Source organism: Sorex araneus, chromosome 2, assembly GCF_027595985.1.
Source record: "Sorex araneus isolate mSorAra2 chromosome 2, mSorAra2.pri, whole genome shotgun sequence".
In the NCBI taxonomy this organism is placed as follows: domain Eukaryota; kingdom Metazoa; phylum Chordata; class Mammalia; order Eulipotyphla; family Soricidae; genus Sorex; species Sorex araneus.
In genome coordinates this window covers 293,905,040-293,922,533 of record NC_073303.1, presented here as the reverse complement: position 1 = coordinate 293,922,533, position 17,494 = coordinate 293,905,040, and the positions used below count along the sequence as shown (strand labels likewise).

General features: G+C 58.7%; 3 protein-coding genes across 4 annotated transcripts in view; 1 reads left to right on the top strand and 2 right to left on the bottom strand.

The window, feature by feature from the left end:
* Nucleotides 1–62: 62 nt before the first annotated feature.
* Nucleotides 63–5,219, bottom strand: ALG3 (ALG3 alpha-1,3- mannosyltransferase). Its single transcript, XM_055127448.1, has 9 exons — nt 5,004–5,219; nt 2,940–3,039; nt 2,701–2,848; nt 2,448–2,608; nt 2,066–2,186; nt 1,319–1,524; nt 1,156–1,231; nt 326–471; nt 63–229 (listed from the first exon to the last, which is right to left on the bottom strand). Exons 1-9 carry the CDS (start codon nt 5,197–5,199, stop codon nt 67–69), a joined length of 1,317 nt encoding a protein of 438 aa, XP_054983423.1. The 5' UTR covers nt 5,200–5,219; the 3' UTR covers nt 63–66.
* Nucleotides 5,220–5,938: 719 nt separating this feature from the next.
* ECE2 (endothelin converting enzyme 2) overlaps nt 5,939–17,494 on the top strand; it is a 50,565-nt gene continuing 39,009 nt past the window's right edge. The window contains exons 1-3 of one of the 2 annotated variants that reach the window (XM_004603055.2): nt 5,939–6,165; nt 13,272–13,555; nt 13,930–14,704. In XM_004603055.2, coding sequence (XP_004603112.1) covers nt 5,970–6,165; nt 13,272–13,555; nt 13,930–14,217 — 768 coding nt within the window. In that variant the 5' untranslated portion in view covers nt 5,939–5,969 and the 3' untranslated portion in view covers nt 14,218–14,704. Of the gene's footprint in view, nt 6,166–13,271; nt 13,556–13,929; nt 14,705–17,494 lie in introns of those variants that run through there. The other variant, XM_055125615.1, reaches the window with a different exon arrangement.
* CAMK2N2 (calcium/calmodulin dependent protein kinase II inhibitor 2) lies at nt 14,853–17,134 on the bottom strand. The gene is made up of 2 exons (XM_004603056.2): nt 16,725–17,134; nt 14,853–15,939 (listed from the first exon to the last, which is right to left on the bottom strand). The coding sequence occupies exons 1-2, from the start codon at nt 16,891–16,893 to the stop codon at nt 15,869–15,871; spliced, it is 240 nt and encodes a 79-aa protein (XP_004603113.1). The 5' UTR covers nt 16,894–17,134; the 3' UTR covers nt 14,853–15,868.

The following is a 17,494-nucleotide window of genomic DNA, read 5'->3' as shown; positions in this document are numbered from 1 at the left end:
GCCGGGGATTGAACCCCGGCTGGCAATACGCAAGACAACCATGCCACCGTCCTAGGGCTCCCGCCCTCAGTGGGCCTTCTTGCTGTGCGCGCTGCCGCGGGCTGGCGCCTGGGGGCCCAGCCAGAGCTGCAGCAGGATGACGGCGTGGCACGCGTGCAGTGCGGCCGAGCTGAAGGACGTGGACGGGTACGTATTCCAGGAGAGCTCGATGAGCCCCAGCACCAGCAACCTGGAGACGAGACAGGCACCCCCGCTCTGGTCTGGCCCACCACCAGGGCCCTGGGGCCCAGCCCGCTGCCCGGGGGGTGGGGCGCCCGGCCAGTACCTGAGCAGGTGTGTAAGCCAGCGCGCCGGCGTGGCCCACAGGAGGTAGGGCAGTGTGTGGAAATACCAGACGTAGAACTGGTAATGGAGCGAGCGGCTGAAGCAGATGCCAATGAAGTTAGAGGTGAAGAGGGTGGAAACGATCTGTAGGCGGCGGTCAAGGACAAGGGCGAGAGCGGAAGTCGGCGGGGAAAGAGCCCCTGGCCCGGCCATTCCATTCCTAGACATACCTTGGGCCTCTAGACCTCTCGGGCTCTATCCCTTACGCTAACTCAGAGTAACACAGAGGGCCCCAGGCTGCGTGAATTTGAATCCATTCCTTCCCGAGTAGTCTCAGGAAATCAACCTTCCATCCCTAATTTTACCTTCTACAAGAGGAGGAAAACAGAAACACCCCCCTCTCGGCACCTCTTGTGGGGTTTTTTTTTTCTTGGTTTGGGAGGGGCTCACCCAGCAGGGCTCAGGGCTTACTCCTGGCTCTGTGTAGGGCGACCTGCCGTGCTGGGGAGCAAATGCAGTGCGTGGCAAGTGCCTGACGTGCTGTACTACGGCTCGGGTCCTCCTGTGAGTTTCCAGTATCAGCTCTGTGTGAATCCCTCGGGACAGAGGCAGAGGCTGAGCGTGCTGATTACTTGGTCAGATGGAGAATCAGGGAGGACGGAGGGCCAGTGCTTGCATGTGTCTGCCGCCAGCCACAGAGCAGGGCCTTGGTGCATGCGCCCAAGTGGGGACTGGTCCCTTGGCTGTTCCCCCTCCAAATTCTCTGCCACCCAGGAGCCTGTCTGCACATGGACAGGGCAAGACTTACCTGTCCTTGATTTAAAGGATATGATTGGGTTTGAGGGGCTGAGGCGGAACCTTCCTCTTGGCGGGGTCCTTCAGCAGTGACAGGATACTCTCCCCAGTCCTGCGGAGAAGCCCAGAGATATTTATCCAGGCCCCCTCCTGCCCCACCAGTCTCCGCCTGCCCCCCCCCCACCTCCCCCTTTCTCACCGGTGCCACCTGTAGAGGGCGAAGAGCAAGAGCAGGGTGAGGTGGGCGCCCAGGAGCCCCAGGTGGAAGGCGCGGTGCAGGAAAAAGGCCTCAGGCAGGAACCGCCAGTTCACGGTCCAGCGGAAGAGAAACTGGCGGCCGAGGTCAAAGGAACGGGTCAGGTAGCCGACTGGGTTCTCCAGCAGGAAGGGCAGCCCCAGGACCACCTGAGGATGCGGTGGAGTTAGGGAGCATCCCGCACTTACCCACAGTCTGTGCTAGAAACTGAGGGTAGCAGGGATGGGTCTTGGGTTCCCTAATCCTGCCACCAGGTAAACCAGCCCCCTGTGCCAACCTCCCCCAGAGCAGGCAAAGACACAGAGGAGGCAGCTTCTCACTGTACTTTCGGTCTGGGTTCATTGAGCGCTATTGGGCAGAACGAGGAAGGCCCTCAGAGACCATCTAGCTCCACAACTTGCTTTACAGCTCAAAAGACTGGACGCCCAGCCCAGAAGTGACCCCCAAACAGTTTCACCTGGCTTTGAGAGAGCTCAGGGGAAAGGGGACTGGACAGAGAGCACAGTGGATAAGGCGCTTGCCTTGGGTGTGGCCAACCGGGCTCAATCCCTGGAATCCCAGGTGGCCCCCAAGCACCACCAGGAGTGATCTCTGAGCACGAAGCCAGGAGTACACCTGTGCACTGCAGGGTGTAGCCTCAAAACAAACACCAACCAACCCAGAAAGGGGCAGGGCCGAGAGATGGGGTACCTGTAGGACAGCACAGATGCCCAGCTTAGGGAGGGCCCCACGGAGGCCAAACTGCATAAGAAGTAGGAAGAGTAACCCGGGGGCGAAGAGGAGCACGTTCATCTTCACAGAGACCGCCAGGCTGCAGTGAGGACAGAGGAGGGACACAGGTCAGCCCCAGGGCCCAGCCAGACCGCCTCACGCCTCGACACCCTGGCCCAGTGAGCAACTTCCCCGACTGTTGGGAAACGGATGGCCGGAGAGGACAGGCTGAGAAGAGGGACAGAGACTTTCTGCCACTCTGGCCTCGTGGGGCCCCTCCCTGCCTCCCTCCCGCTGCGGGCAGAGGCGTGCGAAGAACACGGTGGAAATAAGAGGGCACCGGGCGGGCCAGTGGGCAGACCTGAAGCAGCCGCAGCCCCAGCTCCAGCGCTGGGCCAGCAGGAGGTTGATACTGAGGAAGAGCAGCGCCATGGCCACGGGGTCGTTGAAGAGCCGCAGCACGAAGATGGAGTGGACGCGGTAAGAGGCGCAGCACATGAAGAAGAAGACAAAGGGAGGCACCTGCGAGACGGGCACGGTGGGAAGGTGAGTGCCCCGTGCCCACCTCAGCCCGCTCCAGGCTGAGCACTCCGGGCCTGGCAGCGAGCACTCACCTTGCATGTCTGGTGGTAGATCAGAAAGACCAGCAGCAAGGTGGCCAGGTAGAGGACAGCAAAGATGTGCTGGGCCATGCGGATGTCAGTGCCCCGGCCCGTGGCATAATAGAGCCCCATAAAGATGTACACAAAGCCGGCAGGGTACCTGCAGGAGGTGAGGGAAGGTGGATCCGAGTCAGGTTGCCCGGCAGGCCATCAGCCCCACACGCCCTGCCAAGCCTTCTGTCCCCACTCACACGAGGGGCCCAGTGTCGCCCTGCAGCTGGGTGTAGTCATAGGTGCCATTGATGACGCCTTCCACCTCGGCCATATAGGCCTTCCAGTCGATCTCTGTGTCTGTGAAGGGACCAGACGAGGGTGGTGTCGGGACTTCAGGTACGAAACTTGTCTGCCCCTACCACACTTCTAGTTCCCCCAAGCCGAGAGTTCTGGTATGCTCCTATTAGGACTCGTATCACCGTTCCTTATTCCGCTGCCTGTTGGCCATTCTTTGGGGTGAAGGAAGGGGTATTCAGACCCCTCAAGCTCCACGTCTGCAGCTGAATGTGTGATCTCCTATTCCAAATCTGCTCCTCTTCCAGGCTCCGTGAAGGGTGCTGTAAACACCCCCGCTGCACTGGTCACAAACCTGACATCTTTGTTATTTGGGCCACACTTGAAATTGGTCAGGGATCACTCCTAGTGGTGCTCAGGGGATTAAGTAGGGTAGACTGAGTGCAAGGCAAGAACTTTAACCCCTGTACTATCTTTCTCATTTCCAGTAACGTCTTTAACGTCTTTAATATTTCTTCCATTTTCTACTGCCCAGTCAGCAAATCACTGAAGTGTTTGTGTGTGTGTGTGTGTGTGTGTGTGTGTTTAAATCTGGTATCCTCCTTGGGGCTGGAGCAATAGCACAGCGGGTAGGGCGTTTGCCTTGCACGTGGCCAACCCGGGTTCGATTCCCAGCATCCCATAAGGTCCCCTGAGCACCGCCAGGAGTGATTCCTGAGTGCAGTCGGGAGTAACCCCTGTGCATCGCCAGGTGTGACCCAAAAAGCAAAAAAAAAAAAAAATCTGGTATCTTCTCTACCAAAAGTGTGCCCCTCCTCATCCTTTCTGTCTTTTCTCAACAGGACTGCTCTGACATTTCAATGGGGGAAATTCTCAACTTCCCCGACTCCTCATGTCTGGCGTAACACTCCTATACCCTATATAGCACGATATCTTACTACTAACACCCTGAACACTTTTATTTTCTGCTAACTCTTCTTGGTCGAAGCACACATACCTAATTAGGATATACACTTATTTTTTCCTCTACTGCACTCCTAGCACCCAGTACACAAGACATAAGCATGCGCTCACTCTCTCTCTCTCTCTATCTATATATACACACACACTCGGGCTGAATTAACTGCCTTTAGCAAGAAAGCACGGTATCTACACTCGGTCTGGAAAGGAGCCATGAACAATACCAAGGGATTCAAGTAATCACGAAATACCCCCTTTTGTTGTTGTTGTTGTTTGTTTGTCTGTATTTTTTTTTGGGGGGGGTCACACCCAGCAGTGCTCAGCGATCACTCCTGAAGGGGGTCCAAGGACTCTATACCATGCTGGGGGATAGAACTCTGGTCTATCTCATCCAAGACAAGCGCTTTCCTTGCTGTACTATCTCCAAAATGTCCCCAAATGGCACTGCCAGGCAGCGACTGTCTAAAGATCTCAGAATTAACCAGATCAAGAAACTGGGACCCAGCAGGGAGGTGACCTGTTGAAAGCCACCAAGAAAGGCAACTCTTACAAAACGGCACACGAAGTCCCATCCAGGTCTTCTGCTATTCCGGGATGCTTTGCTTTCTGAGCTCGACAGTTTGTAGATTCAGAAAAGAGACAGTCCCTCTTTGGGGCCGAGGGAGAGGTTAAGAGCTGGTTTCGTGGGGGGGGGGGGGCGGGGGGGAGAGAGCTGGAGCCATAGCACAGCGAGTAGGGCGTTCGACTTGCATGCGACCGACCCGGGTTCAATCGCCAGCATCCCATATGGTCCTCTCTGCACCACCAGGACTAATTCCTGAGGGCACAGGCAGGAGTAACCCCTTAGCATCGCTGGGTGTGACCCGGAAAAAAAAAAAAGATCTGGTTTCGTTTTCTGTAGAGCAGACGTCAGTAAAAGACTGCAATCTGCAACCGCTGGCTGAGCGGATCCGCGAGCTCGCTGGGCCCGCGCCCCGAATCTCGGTGCCCGCTTAGGCGGCGGCGGTGGGGTGACGAGTTTCCACCCCTCCCGTACCCTCCCCGCCCCTCCTCCACGGCGCACTCACATGCCACCCTGTGAATGACCCAGAAGGTGATGCCCACCTCCGCCAGGCAGAGGCAGGCGGCCACCAGCAGCGTGTAGCGCGGCTCCAGCAGCAGTCGGCGCCGCTCCTGCCAGGCGCGCCGCAGCCACTGTCCGCAGCGCCCGGCCGCGCGGGCCGCGGGACCCGTCCGGGTGCGTTTCCGCACGCCCGCCGCCATCTTGACGGTGCGCCGCGCGGGAGGGGCCGCCTGCCCGGAAGCTCGGCCCCGCCGCACTTAGGTTCCGCCCGGCCGCGGACGGCCCTGCCCGCCAACGCGCGGTGCGTTTCACCCCTCCGTGTTTCCCCTGAAGGGCCGCGTCCCCCCACACGAACAGCAATAGCGGCCCTCCTAGGCACATACTCAAGCCAGGCTGGACACGCAGGTGTTCCTGTCGATGAAATTTACCCAGCCAAACAACCTCCCTGCCTGGACCCTGCCCCCTTATTACTCCCGTCCCCGACTTTTGCATCACATTTCTCCTGGGCCGAGATAATGTGTTCAGGTCAGTGTCTCCTGTGAAGCTGATCTGCCCATGTCCCTCCCGCCTCCCCATCGGCCTGACCGGGTTAGTTTAAGTCAGGGAAGAAGAGAATCATTCATTTTCAGACTTCTAATGGGAAAAAAAAACAACTGGTAAAATAAAAAATACGAGAGGGGCAAGGATGGGCCCGAATGAGTTTGACCCCGAGACCGTGGCGTTCAGAAATAAAGGAGGCAGACAAGCGTAGGGTTCACGGTCAGGATCACAGGGTTTTCTGAGCCGGAAGCTTCTTCCGAGAGCGCTGAAGGAGGACGGAAGTTCCACGTGTTTGTGTTGAGCAACTGCGGGTGGTGGGCGGGGCCACGGAGGCCCCATCTCCCGCATCCCACCGTCCCTATTGGCTGGGCCCGCGAAGCCCCGCCCACAGGTGCGGACCCGCTCCCTCGCGCGCCCCGCAGCTGCGAGCATGTCCTCTCCCCGGGGTCTCGCGCCCTCTCCGGAGTTGCCCGAGCAGAACCGTGGGTACTGCGAGGTTCAGTACTGGGACCGGCGCTACCAGGGCGCGGCAGACGCCGCCCCCTACGAGTGGTTCGGAGACTTTTCTTCCTTCCGTGCCTTCCTAGAGCCGGAGCTGCGGCCCAAGGACCGTATCCTCGTGCTAGGTGGGTAGTCCCGGAGCTGCCCGGTCCAGGTGGAGCCGGGTCCGCTGTCCTTCAAGGCTGTCAGCATCTCTCCCAGGACTCCCTTGTAGGGAGCCAGGATCCTTACTTTCAGAATCTCTGCAGTGCTTAGGAGGATAAATGGGAGCCAAGAGAGGGTTAAGTCTGGTGGCCCCTCTTGGAGAGACGGTCTGAGTCTGTCCGAAAGTGGTGGGTGACAGCAACACCCCTTTCCGGATCCGCGGGAGGCAGCCTCCAACCCCGGAGAGCCCAGTGCGCCTGGCTCAGCTATAGGTTGCTGCTGTAAGACTTAAGGACGAGTCGTGAGCCTGTCCTGAGCTTCAGATGCACTCATAGAAACGGGGCTGCGAGCTCAAGTGGCATAAGGCATCTGCAGGCACCTGGAGCACAGTTGCTGGCCCCCCCTTTTTTTTTATTTTTGCTTTGCGCCGGTGGGTTCCAGGAGCCGGTGTCAGAGCAAATGATGTCATCGCTCTCTCAGCCCTAAGTGAAACCGGTGTCCCACGCGGGGACGATGAGGACAGCGCCTTCTAATGTCAGAGCGGGAGATTGCAGCCGAGGTGGACGGGCTCGGTAAATGGAGTAAGTGCTGGGGAGCAGCTCTGATCCGCTAAGTCGCCCTCTGGGGGTTCTCTCCCACTGTCAGCCTGGAGGGCTCACTGCTCAGTTTAAAACTGAGCAACAGATTCCTTCCAAACAGAATTTTAGGGGCTGGAGCAATAGCACAGCGGGTAGGGCATTTGCCTTGCACGCGGCCTACCCGGTTCAATTCCCAGCACCCCATATGGTCCCTTGAGCACCACCAGGGGTGATTCCTGAGTGCAGAGCCAGGAGTAACCCCTGTGCATCGCCAGGTGTGACCCAAAAAGAAAAAAAAGAAAAAAAATAGCACAGCGGGTAGGGCGTTTGTCTTGCATGCTGCCGACCCAGGTTCGATTCCCAGCATTCCATATGGTTCCCTGAGCACCGCCAGGAGGAATTCCTGAGTGCAAAGCCAGGAGGTAACACCCCTGTGCATTGCTGGGTGTGACCCAAAAAAAAAGCAGACAGAATTTTAATTTTGTATTTATAAAAACATGCATATGCTTAAGAAAAATATTTCCTACACATAAGGCATCTAATACAGTATATATGTAAGGTAAAAATAATAAGTCTAATTATTATTAGACTTATAGACTAATGTATATGTATAACCTGCTCGGTTTGAAAAATTAGAAATATTTTTATCCTTGTCTTCTTTTAATCTTAGGGTTTTAGGTTTATAAGTGCCAACAGGCCAAAATCAGGGGAATAATTCCAACACCTTGATAAACTCTTAGGGCAAAATAGGCTCTCAGTATGGAAAGTTTTCTGAGTTGCATGCACTCCTTGTTTCTCTCCTGTATTTCCTCACTCAGTCTGGGCTGCCACCAGCAGATGGGAAGCACTAGGGCACTTTTTTCTTGCATCTGTGGCAAGAAACCTTAGCAGTAGGCAGGCAACTGTTGCTGAGACAGAATATTTTTGTTTGTTTATTTTTTTAATTCTGGGGCCACACCCGGCAGTGCTTTGGTTCTACTCTCAGCTTTTGCTCTGTGGTGCTTGGGAGACCATATGCAGTGGCAGGGATCAAACCCAATCCTCCTGCATATAAAGCATGCACGCAGACCACTGAGCTCTCTCTAGTTGAGCTCTGCACCGCAGAACGTTCTTAAAGTCTTAGAGAGAACTAGAGAACTGGAGAAACAGTATAGCAGGAAGGGTGCTTGTCTGGCATGCGGATGATCAGGGTTGCTCCCTGGCAACCCTGAGTGCAGAGCCAGGAGTAACCGCTGAACATCACCGGGTTTGAACACCCCCCCCCCCCAAAAGGAAAAAATTTAAGAATTAAGACTTAAATTAGAATTAAGGCCCTGGAGTCAGTTTAATTATGTTGAAGTATTGCTTAGTGTAATCTTGGTTTTGAAATCATGGACAAATTCATGGAATCTTTTTTTGTTTGTTTGTTTTTGGTTTTTTTTTGCTTTTTGGATCACACCTGGCTATGCACAGGGATTACTCCTGGCTCTACACTCAGGAATTACTCCTGGCGGTGCTCAGGGGACCATATGGGATGCTGGGAATCGAACTCGGGTCGGCCGCGTGCAAGGCAAACGCCCTACCCATTGTGCTATCGCTCCAGCCCCAAATTCATGGAATCTTAGTTATGGAATCCTGGATATAATGCATTGTAGAGCCTCCATTTTTCTGTCTTAAAATACTTATTTTTGAGTTTTTAAGATGAATGAATTTGAAAGATATCTATAGCAATGCCTAATAAAATAAAAAGCTCCATATAGTGCTAGAAAGATACTACAGGGGGGTGAGGTGTTTGCCTTGCATGTGGTCAGTCCTGGTTTGATCTCTGGCATGCAGTTTCCCAAGTGCTGCTGGATATGACTCCAACTGCTGCCCCCCCCAAGAAAAAACTAGCCCCATATACAGTCAAAATTTTCCATTTGCGGGGCTGGAGCAATAGCACAGCGGGTAGGGCATCCCATATGGCCCCCTGAGCACTGCCAGGGGTAATTCCTGAGCACTGCCAGGAGTAACTCCTGTGCATCGCCGGGTTTGACCCAGAAACAAAAAACAAAAACAAACAAACAAAAAATTTTCCATTTGCTCCCCCGTTTAAAAAAATCTGTTAGACTTTATCCTTTTAAGCCACTGCATTTATATTTATATTTATCATAGATATATGGCATTGGGTGTGAGGGGGTACACCTGGTGGTTCTGAAGACCGTGTAGGACTCAAGTCTGAACCCAGGGCTCTTTCACACGAAGCATGCAGTCTAGCCCTTGGAATCATCTCCTAACCCCTCCTAAATGTACCTTTGCAAGTTTTAGTGCACATGAAAATCATCAGGAAGGAAAGCTGGAGCCCACCCTTACGCCAGGGGTGGTTCTGATTTCAGGAATGGTCTAAGTTAGTCCCAGGAGTTGCATTTTCAGCAGGCTCATAGCTGGTGTTCATGATGCTGCGGAGCGGAGGAACACTGCTTTCAAATCAGCTTGAGGGGCGGGAGTGATAGGACAGGGGTGAGTAGACCAGCCTTGCATGGGACTGACCTAGATTCAACCCCTGGCCTCAAGTAGTCCCCCAAGAGCCTCACCAGGAGTGATCCCTGAGCTCAGAGCCAGGAGTAAGCCCTGAGTACTGCCACATGTAGCTCCCTACTGCCCCCATTAACAAAACAAAACAAAACAAAACACCAATCTGCTTGACTGGGATAGATAGAGGAAAGGAAAGTCTAAAAATCAAGAAGGAAGGGCAGCAGAGATAGTACGGGGATAAGGTGCTTGCCTTGCATGTGGCCGACCACTGCACCACCCAGGCACAGCCAGGTGTGGCCCCCAAGCCCAAAAATAAAAATAGAAAAGGAAAATTTCCCGGCAGACAAGTTGAACACCTTATAGGTGCTGGGCCCTCCCTTCCTCCTTCCTTCCTTCCTTCCTTCCTTCCTTCCTTCCTTCCTTCCTTCCTTCCTTCCTTCCTTCCTTCCTTCCTTCCTTCCTTCCTTCCTTCCTTCCTTCCTTCCTTCCTTCCTCCGGGCCACACCCAGAGGTGCTCAGGGCTTACCTTTGGCTCTCTGCTCAGGAATTACTCATGATGGTGCTCAGGAATTACCATATGGGAAGCAGGGATTTGAACCCGGGTCAGCCACATGCAAGGCAAATGCCCTACCCACTGTGCTATCGCTCTGGCCCCTGTGCTGGGCCTTTTCTAAGTTATTTAATCCTAGGACAATCCCCAGAGGTGAGTGATAAGTATTACTAGAGTCTCATTTAGGGGTCAGTGAGCCTTTTCTGGAAAGGACTCAGATAGTAACTGTTTCAAGTTTTGAGGACTCTGCTCTTTTCCATCACTGCTACTTAGTTCTATTATTACGGGAAAGCAGCCCTGAACCATAATGACAAATTCATGAGAACAGCTATGTTCCAATACACCGTAACTAGTCAGCAACGTGTAGATTTTGTGACTCCTAGTCAGGGTTATTGTTCCAGATTGGGTTCCCCAGAAGCTCATCCTAAAATGAAAATTCCCCTCTCTGTCATTGATTGCTTCCGTTTTGGAGGCCACACTGGGCAGTGCTCAAGGATGGGGAGCTAACTCGCGCTCAGAGGTCCATGTGGTGTCAGAGATTATACTCAAATCCTTGCCTCTGAGCTCTCATCCTGGCTCTGTTCCCCCTATACGTTAGGAAAGTGCTCCCAGGGGAAACTGAGGGAGCAGGGGGACAGGGACACTGCCAGCACAGGCCAGGTTTCCCTGCGGGTAGTTGGGAAGTTGGTAGACTCCAGCCTTGAGTCACCAAAGCAGAGCCCGGGGCCACTGCAGTGGGCCGTGTCGATCCTGGCTGTCCACTGCTGTCCAGCAGTGGGAGGCGAGTCTGGCCACCTGCCATGTCTGCAACTTCTATTTCCGCAGCTGCATGGTGAAGGGGGGCGTGCCACACGCCAACAACTCTGGCTGTGGTCGGAGTGTGGGGCAGACCCAGCCTGGGGGTCACGTCGTTAGCATTCAAGATGGACTGTGCCTCTTAAGAACGGGGAGACAGGTCAGCCTGGTGACCTAGGGGCAATGGCTCTGGGGGGACAGGTCCTGGCTGCACCCCAGACTGGACCGGGTGACGCTTCTCCACTCCGAGCTGACTTATTTTCCTCTCCTTTATTTATTTATTTATTTATTTATTTATTTATTTTGCTTTTTGGATCACACCCAGCAATGCTCAGGGGTTACTCCTGACTCTGCCTAGAAGTTACTCCTGGCGGTGCTTGGGCAACCATATGGGATGCCGGGGATCGAACCTGGGTTGGCTGCATGCAAGGCAAATGCTCTACCTGCTGTACTATCGCTCCAGCGAGGGCGTACTTCCTGGCTCAGGAGTCACTCCTGCCAGGAATCAGGGATGGAGTGCCAGGGATGGAACCTGGCCCGGCTGTGTGCAAGGCTGATTTCTCTCTCCAGCCCCCTGCACGATTGTAATTGAAAATGGAAGTCAGAGAGGCCCTTTCCCCAGAGCTGGTCAGAGGATGGAGTGAGTGCCTAGCCTGGGGCCCAGTGTCCACTCACCTGGCTGTGCTCTGGTACTTGCTGGATGCCATGGACCTCGGGGACCTTCCCAGCCTCCTTAGATCTCTCCATGCCGTGCCCATATAGTAGGGAACATTGGCCGCACCTCAGACCGCCCAGCCCCACGATGGTGCCTTTCCCCGTCGCATGCTGCCTTATCGGCTCCCATCTCAGGCTCACGCTGCTGGGATACCGCCTGCCTCACTGAGCTCCCTGGGGTGGCCTCGGGTTCTTGACTGAGACTCGCTGCTCCAGTCTGCTTTGGAACGCCCCCAACAGTGGTTAGCTAGCGCCCAACCATGGAGGCGGCCAGCTTAGAAACTGTGGTCTTATAAGCTCAGCAGGTGGGGGTGGGGAGGTCCGGGTTTGCTCACCCGTCATCCTTGGTAAAGCTCTCTTTGCACACAAGGGAGAACCAAGGAGGGAAATGGGGTTTGACCCCCGAGGGGCCGACATTCAAGGTGTGAGGGTGAAAGGTCAGAGAGCCCCTGGGATTTGGGTGCCCGAGACAGGGACAGCAGGTCAGCCACTGTTGCCTCCGGCTCCCTGCTGTGGGTCCCCAGGAGCTTGTCATGGCTCCCAGACGGGGCAGCACGTGCTGGATGTTTCCAGAGAGGGAGCTCGGCAAGGAGCTGAGGACCAGCCTGCAGCCCCCACGTGTCCCCTACGACTGCCAAGCCCTGCTCGATCAGGGCTACCCCGACAGCTGATGTGCTGATCCCCGTAAGAGAGGGAAATGGGGATTAAAGGCCATCTAATCCCCAAAGCATGGGTTCCCCACCCTCGTGGGTCCATCATGAGCTGTCACGTGTCCTAGACTGAAACTGAACACAGGAGGTCTGCCAGGGGCCAGATCTTCAAAGGGGACGTGGAGCCACATCTCCTCCGGCCCTCCCTCCCACCCCCACCCCAAGCGCCCAGCCCTGGTCTCTTTGGCACAGCTTCCGGGCACTTCCTACCAGGGCTTGTGATTCTCCAAGGCTCTGCTCATTGGCTTCCCCAGACACCCCCCCCCCACACCGCGATTTCCCCAAGGGAGAGTGAGGACCCTTTGTGCTCCCACCAGCTGCCCCCACTGGGACGCTGCTGGCCATATGGGGCAATTGCCTGGTGACACCTCTGTCCCTTTTTTTTTTTTTTGCTTTTTGGGTCACACCTGGAGATGCACAGGGGTTACTCCTGGCTCTGCACTCAGGAATTACCCTTGGCCGTGCTCAGGGGACCATATGGGATGCTGGGATTTGAACCCGGGTCGGCCGCGTGCAAGGCAAACGCCCTACCCGCTGTGCTATCTCTCCAGCCCACCTCTGTCCCTTTCACTGGGGCATCCAAGGGTGAGGACTCGGATTCAGCAGCTGCACCCAACAGGGCCGCACTCAGTAGGGACGTTAAGGAATTCCCAGGGCTCCACTCCATTCTGCCCTTCGTTTCTCCCTGGCGCTCTCACTGGGCCTTAGGAACGAACCCAGGGCGGTGGGCAGTCCTGCCCCGGGTCTCCCGGTGCTCATCACACCCCAGGCTGTCTGAGCGCTTCCCTTCATTACTGCCCTCCTCAGGCCAGTACAGTCCTTATGGTGTCCACCTGATCCCCTTTCCAGGTCTGAGGAGACTGATGACACTCAGAGACGCACGCTTTGCCTTGGCTGGGTGACGGGGTAGCAGAGCCTGCGCCTCTGAATTAGACTTGGGGCACCCTCAGTTCTCTGCCATGGCTTCTGTTTGCACACGCCCCACGTCACATCCTGCGTGGAAGTCGGGGTGCGGTCATCCTCGTTCTTCTACCCAGGAAAGCATGGTTCCGGGGAAAGCACCACGAGACTGGCAGAGCTGGGCTCTGTGCCCAGGTCCGTACCTGTCTGAGTTGGTGGTGGCCCACTGCTTCTCTTGGTGCGGGAGGGTTGGGGTGGTGCAGAAATGGACCAGGAAGAGGGGAGGGACTGAATAATTGGGGAGGTGGGGCTCTCCGCTAACCTGGCCCTTTTGCTGCCCACCCCAGGCTGTGGGAACAGTGCCCTGAGCTACGAGCTATTCCTTGGGGGCTTCCCCGATGTGACCAGCGTGGACTACTCCTCCGTGGTGGTGGCTGCCATGCGTGCACGCTATGCCCACGTGCCCAGTCTGCGCTGGGAGACCATGGATGTGCGAGCCCTGGGCTTCCCCTCCGGCTCCTTCGACGTGGTGCTCGAGAAGGGCACGCTGGATGCCCTGCTGGCTGGAGAACAGGACCCCTGGACTGTGTCCTCGGAAGGTGCCCACACTGTGGATCTGGTGCTGAGCGAGGTGAGGGAGCCCCACGAGAGAAGTGGGGACCCAGAGGTAGCGAGAGGTGAGGGACTGAGGTGTCAAGGGGAGAGGAGGAGGCAGAGAGGGTCGCCCTCAGGACAGGGTCCCCATGGGACAGGAAGCCAGGGTAGGTGACAGAGTAGAAAGAACTGGGGTGATGATGGGACACTAGGTTGGCATACCAGCAAGGCAGCACACAGGTACCACTGTGTCTGCCACCCCCCACTGCGCCCGTGCAGTGACCAAGGGCAGGCAGAGCCGGGAGGTAGGAGAGTCCCCACCGTTTCACTGGTAGGGCATCCACAGCAGTACTGACCTTTGAGAGCCCCAGGACAGATGCCTCACCGGCGGCTTCTTTGTCTGCCTTGCAGGTGAGCCGGGTGCTGGTCCCCGAGGGCCGGTTCATCTCGCTGACCTCTGCCGCACCCCACTTTCGGAGCAGACACTATGCCCAAGCCCGCTACGGCTGGTCCCTGAGACACACGACCTACGGTGACGGTTTCCACTTCCACCTCTACCTCATGCACAAGGGTGGAGAGCTCAGCGGGGCCCAGCTGGCCCTGGGGGCCCAGCTACTCTCACCCCCCAAGCCCCCCACCTCTCCGGGCCTCCTCCAGGACTCAGACCATGAGGACTTCCTCAGTACCATCCAGCTGTGAGGCCAGGATATCAGTCCTCCAGAACCCCCCTGCCTGGAGCACCTCCAGTGCTTCTAAGTCCTGACTCAGTGCTGCCAGTTGGATCTAAGGTGCTTACAGCCGGGAATGGGGGGTGGGGGGGTATCCATGCAGAGCTAGAGCGGGCAAGTGCACCTCAAAACGCTGCAGCCCAGGCTCTGATCTCTCTCTGGTGCCAGCTTTCTCCCCACTCCCACCCATGAGGACGGCCGGGGAGCAGCTGGTGGGGCAAGGCTCTGCATGCCCGACAGGCTTGGGGGTGGGGGGGAGAGAAAGGATCCTGCACCGCCCCTCAGCCTCCCCAGCCCCCTACCAGCCTGGATTTCCCCCACTGGAGGTCTAGAAAGTCTGCACTGATTACAGCTCCAGACCCCAGCGCCAGCCCACCCACCTCCCATGCGAACACTGTTGTACATTTCCCAGAGGAGGCCCCTGGCATTGGGCTTCCCCAGGCCAGGCCAGCCTGACCACACTGTTCAGGGAGCTTGTCCCTGGCAGCAGCGGGCACCTGAGATTCCCAAACACTTGCCTTGCCCTTCCCCCAAGGGACTGGAGCCATTTTGGCCTGGCTGCCGAGCAGAGTGACGCAGTGGCCACACACACCACACACGCACACACACAGAGGGAGGTCTGTGTTTATTCACACACTCCTGGTACAGTGAGGATGGAGGAACATTTACAAAGGACACCCCTGGGTTGAGAACATCTCCAGGGCCACAGGTGTCGACTGAGGTGCAGGAACGGTCCCCGTTTGGGTTTCCGGGGGGGGGGGGCAAAATATAGGGGTCCCAGGTAAAATCTGACCTGGGCCCTTTTGGAAGGTGGTATCTCTGGAGGGGGAGCGTCTGCTCCCGAGCCGACTGGGGTCAGGCCGGGGCAGACTGGCCGTGTAGGTTGGTTACCGTGTTGGGGGTTTGTCCCATCCCAGACTCAAGGCCCAACCCATCTGCCAGGCGCAGAAGAGGCGGCCAAGGCCATGGGGGGAGGGCGCGAACCGTGAAGGGAGCCAGTAAACAAAGAATCGGATATAAAAATACAAATGTGCTGCGGTAGTCCCTTAGAAAGAGGCTGAGGCCGAAGATTGGGGGGGCACGTCAGACAGGGGTAGTAGAGGCGAGGGGCGGCCTGGGGGGGCCGGGCTCGGATGGGTGGGAAGCTCATGCAAATACGCAGCCACACATCCCTGGCCGCCGAGCGCGCGCGCGGGTGCGCGCGCGCGCGCGAGCCTACACCGCGCCGGGTCCGCAGACCAGAGGGGCGGGGCGGGCGGGGGGGGAGGGCCGTGCGGGACGGGGCGGGCCGGGGGCGGAGGGCCGCGGGTCTCCGTGTCCGTTCCGTTGTGCGGGGTGGGGCTGCGGCCCGAGGCGCTAAAGTGCATGAGCGCGGCGGCGGGCTCCGGGCGGGTCCGCGCCGCTGCAGCCGCCGCCGTCGCCGTGGTGCTGAAGCGGACAGCTCCGGAGTGGCCGGCGGCGGCGGCAGCGGCGGCGACTCTCACCCGGAGGCGGCGCGGCCCTGCAGCCCCCGCCCGCGGGCGCCGGGGCCGGGGCGGGGGGCGCCGGCAGCCGCATCGCCGGTCTCGCGCTCCTGGCCGCTGCGGGGCTGGGCCCGGAGCCCGCCGCCCGAGCCGGCGCGTCTACACTCCGGACGGCGGCTTCTCCCCCATCCCCTTCAGCACGTCGTCTATCCGGTCATCCTCGATCACCACTGCGCGGGGAGAAAGCGCGTCAGGCGCACGGCCTCGGGGGGCGCAGCGCTCGGCTCCCTGCCCGCGGGGTCCCGGTGCCGTGGCGCCCTCCGGCCCACCCGCGTTCCTCCGACACACTCAGCTTCCCACGGGCCCCCTCCCATCCCGCCGGAGGAACGCCCCCTCTCCAGGGCAGCGCTGCCCGCGCGCTCTCCTCCAGCCCGGTCGCGCCGAAACCCCTGGTTCTAGGGACCGCTCTCTCTCTCCCACCCCTTCCTTGCAACATCAGAGGCAGGTGAAAGCCGGTCTCTGCCCGCTCGAACCCCACTTCTGAGCCGAGCATCAAACACCCACCTACCTCCGGGCAAACAAACCACCAGGACTGACCGAACCCTCGGGACCCGCTACCCTCCCTCCTCCAATCGGGGCATCCCTTCCCGCTCCAAGGCTCCTCCGCAGCGTCCTCCGACTCCTTCTGATCTTCAAGGAGCGACCGTCGCCCCGAGCTGCCACTTGCAGGCAGCCCCCAAACGCCCCGACGGCCCCTCCCCCTAGCCCGGGCGCCACTTTGCAGAGGTGGCGAGCGAGGAATCCGGGGCACCGCGCTCCCAGGAGTGGGGAAGAGGAGGACACCACACTGCGGCAGGGAACACCCCCCTCCCGCCCCCCACCCCCCAAATAAAAAGCCCGGCCGGAGCGCGGCGGGCTGCGCGGGGCTGCGGCAGGAGCCGCGGGCGCTCGGCGGGGGCTCCCGGCCCAGGGTTTTCTGGGTCAGCCACAACTCCGGGCTCCGACCGCGTAATACCTCTCTTGGCTCGGCCGATCTGGCCCAGTTTGGGGGGTCGCTTGGCCTGGTTCCCCGCGAAGAAGGAGTTGGTGTCCTGCAGGCGGCAGCTGAAGGAGAGGTCGGAGCCCTCGGAGTCGGCGCCGAAGCGGCCCATCTTGTCCTCGCTGTAGGGCAGGATCTCGGACATGGCGGGCGCGGGGTGGGCGCGGGAGACTGCGGCGGGGCGCGGGCGGCGGGCGAGCTGCCGGACCGGCCCTAGCTCAGCAGGGGAGCCGGCGGAAGGATGAAGTCATGCAGCATCCGGGGCTGCGGAGCCAAGCGGGGCCTCCTCCCCCGCGCCTCCGCCTCCCGGGCCGCTGGGCAGGCGGCGGCGGCGGCGGTGGCGGCGGGGACCGGGCGGGGGCGGGGGGCGGGGGTGGCGGCGGCGGCGAGAGCGGAATGACGATGAGCGCCCCAAGTGCCGCAGCGCGCGGCGGGCGGGGCGCGGGGGAGGCGGGGCGGGCTCCGGCCAGGGGCGAGGGGCGGGGCGCACGGGCGCGCGCGCCCCACTCTCGGGGAGGGCCGGCACCGGCGCTCCGAGGGTCCCGCGCACCGGGCGGGAGTGGCTGCCGCGCCAGTCGCGGGACCCGGCGGGGATGGCGGGAGCGAGCCCGCAGCCGGGGTGGGGGCAAGGGGTTGCGCCGGGGTGAGAGTTTGGCAACCGACCTAAGCAAAGCGATCAGGAGTGGGGGTGGGGGGCCCCGACCCCAGGTGCGCGGGGACGTCGGACGCGCGGCGAGCTGGGGCCG

Excerpts from the sequence above, each read along its gene's own strand:
- ALG3 (XM_055127448.1), bottom strand. The coding sequence starts at position 5,199 with ATGGCGGCGGGCGTGCGGAAACGCACCCGGACGGGTCCCGCGGCCCGC. Across the intron at positions 1,525-2,065 it reads GCATCTGTGCTGTCCTACAG|GTGGTCCTGGGGCTGCCCTT; the intron begins GTACCCCATCTC and ends CCGCATCCTCAG. Across the intron at positions 230-325 it reads TGGCTTACACACCTGCTCAG|GTTGCTGGTGCTGGGGCTCA; the intron begins GTACTGGCCGGG and ends TCTCGTCTCCAG.
- CAMK2N2 (XM_004603056.2), bottom strand. The coding sequence starts at position 16,893 with ATGTCCGAGATCCTGCCCTACAGCGAGGACAAGATGGGCCGCTTCGGC. Across the intron at positions 15,940-16,724 it reads GATCGGCCGAGCCAAGAGAG|TGGTGATCGAGGATGACCGG; the intron begins GTATTACGCGGT and ends CTCCCCGCGCAG.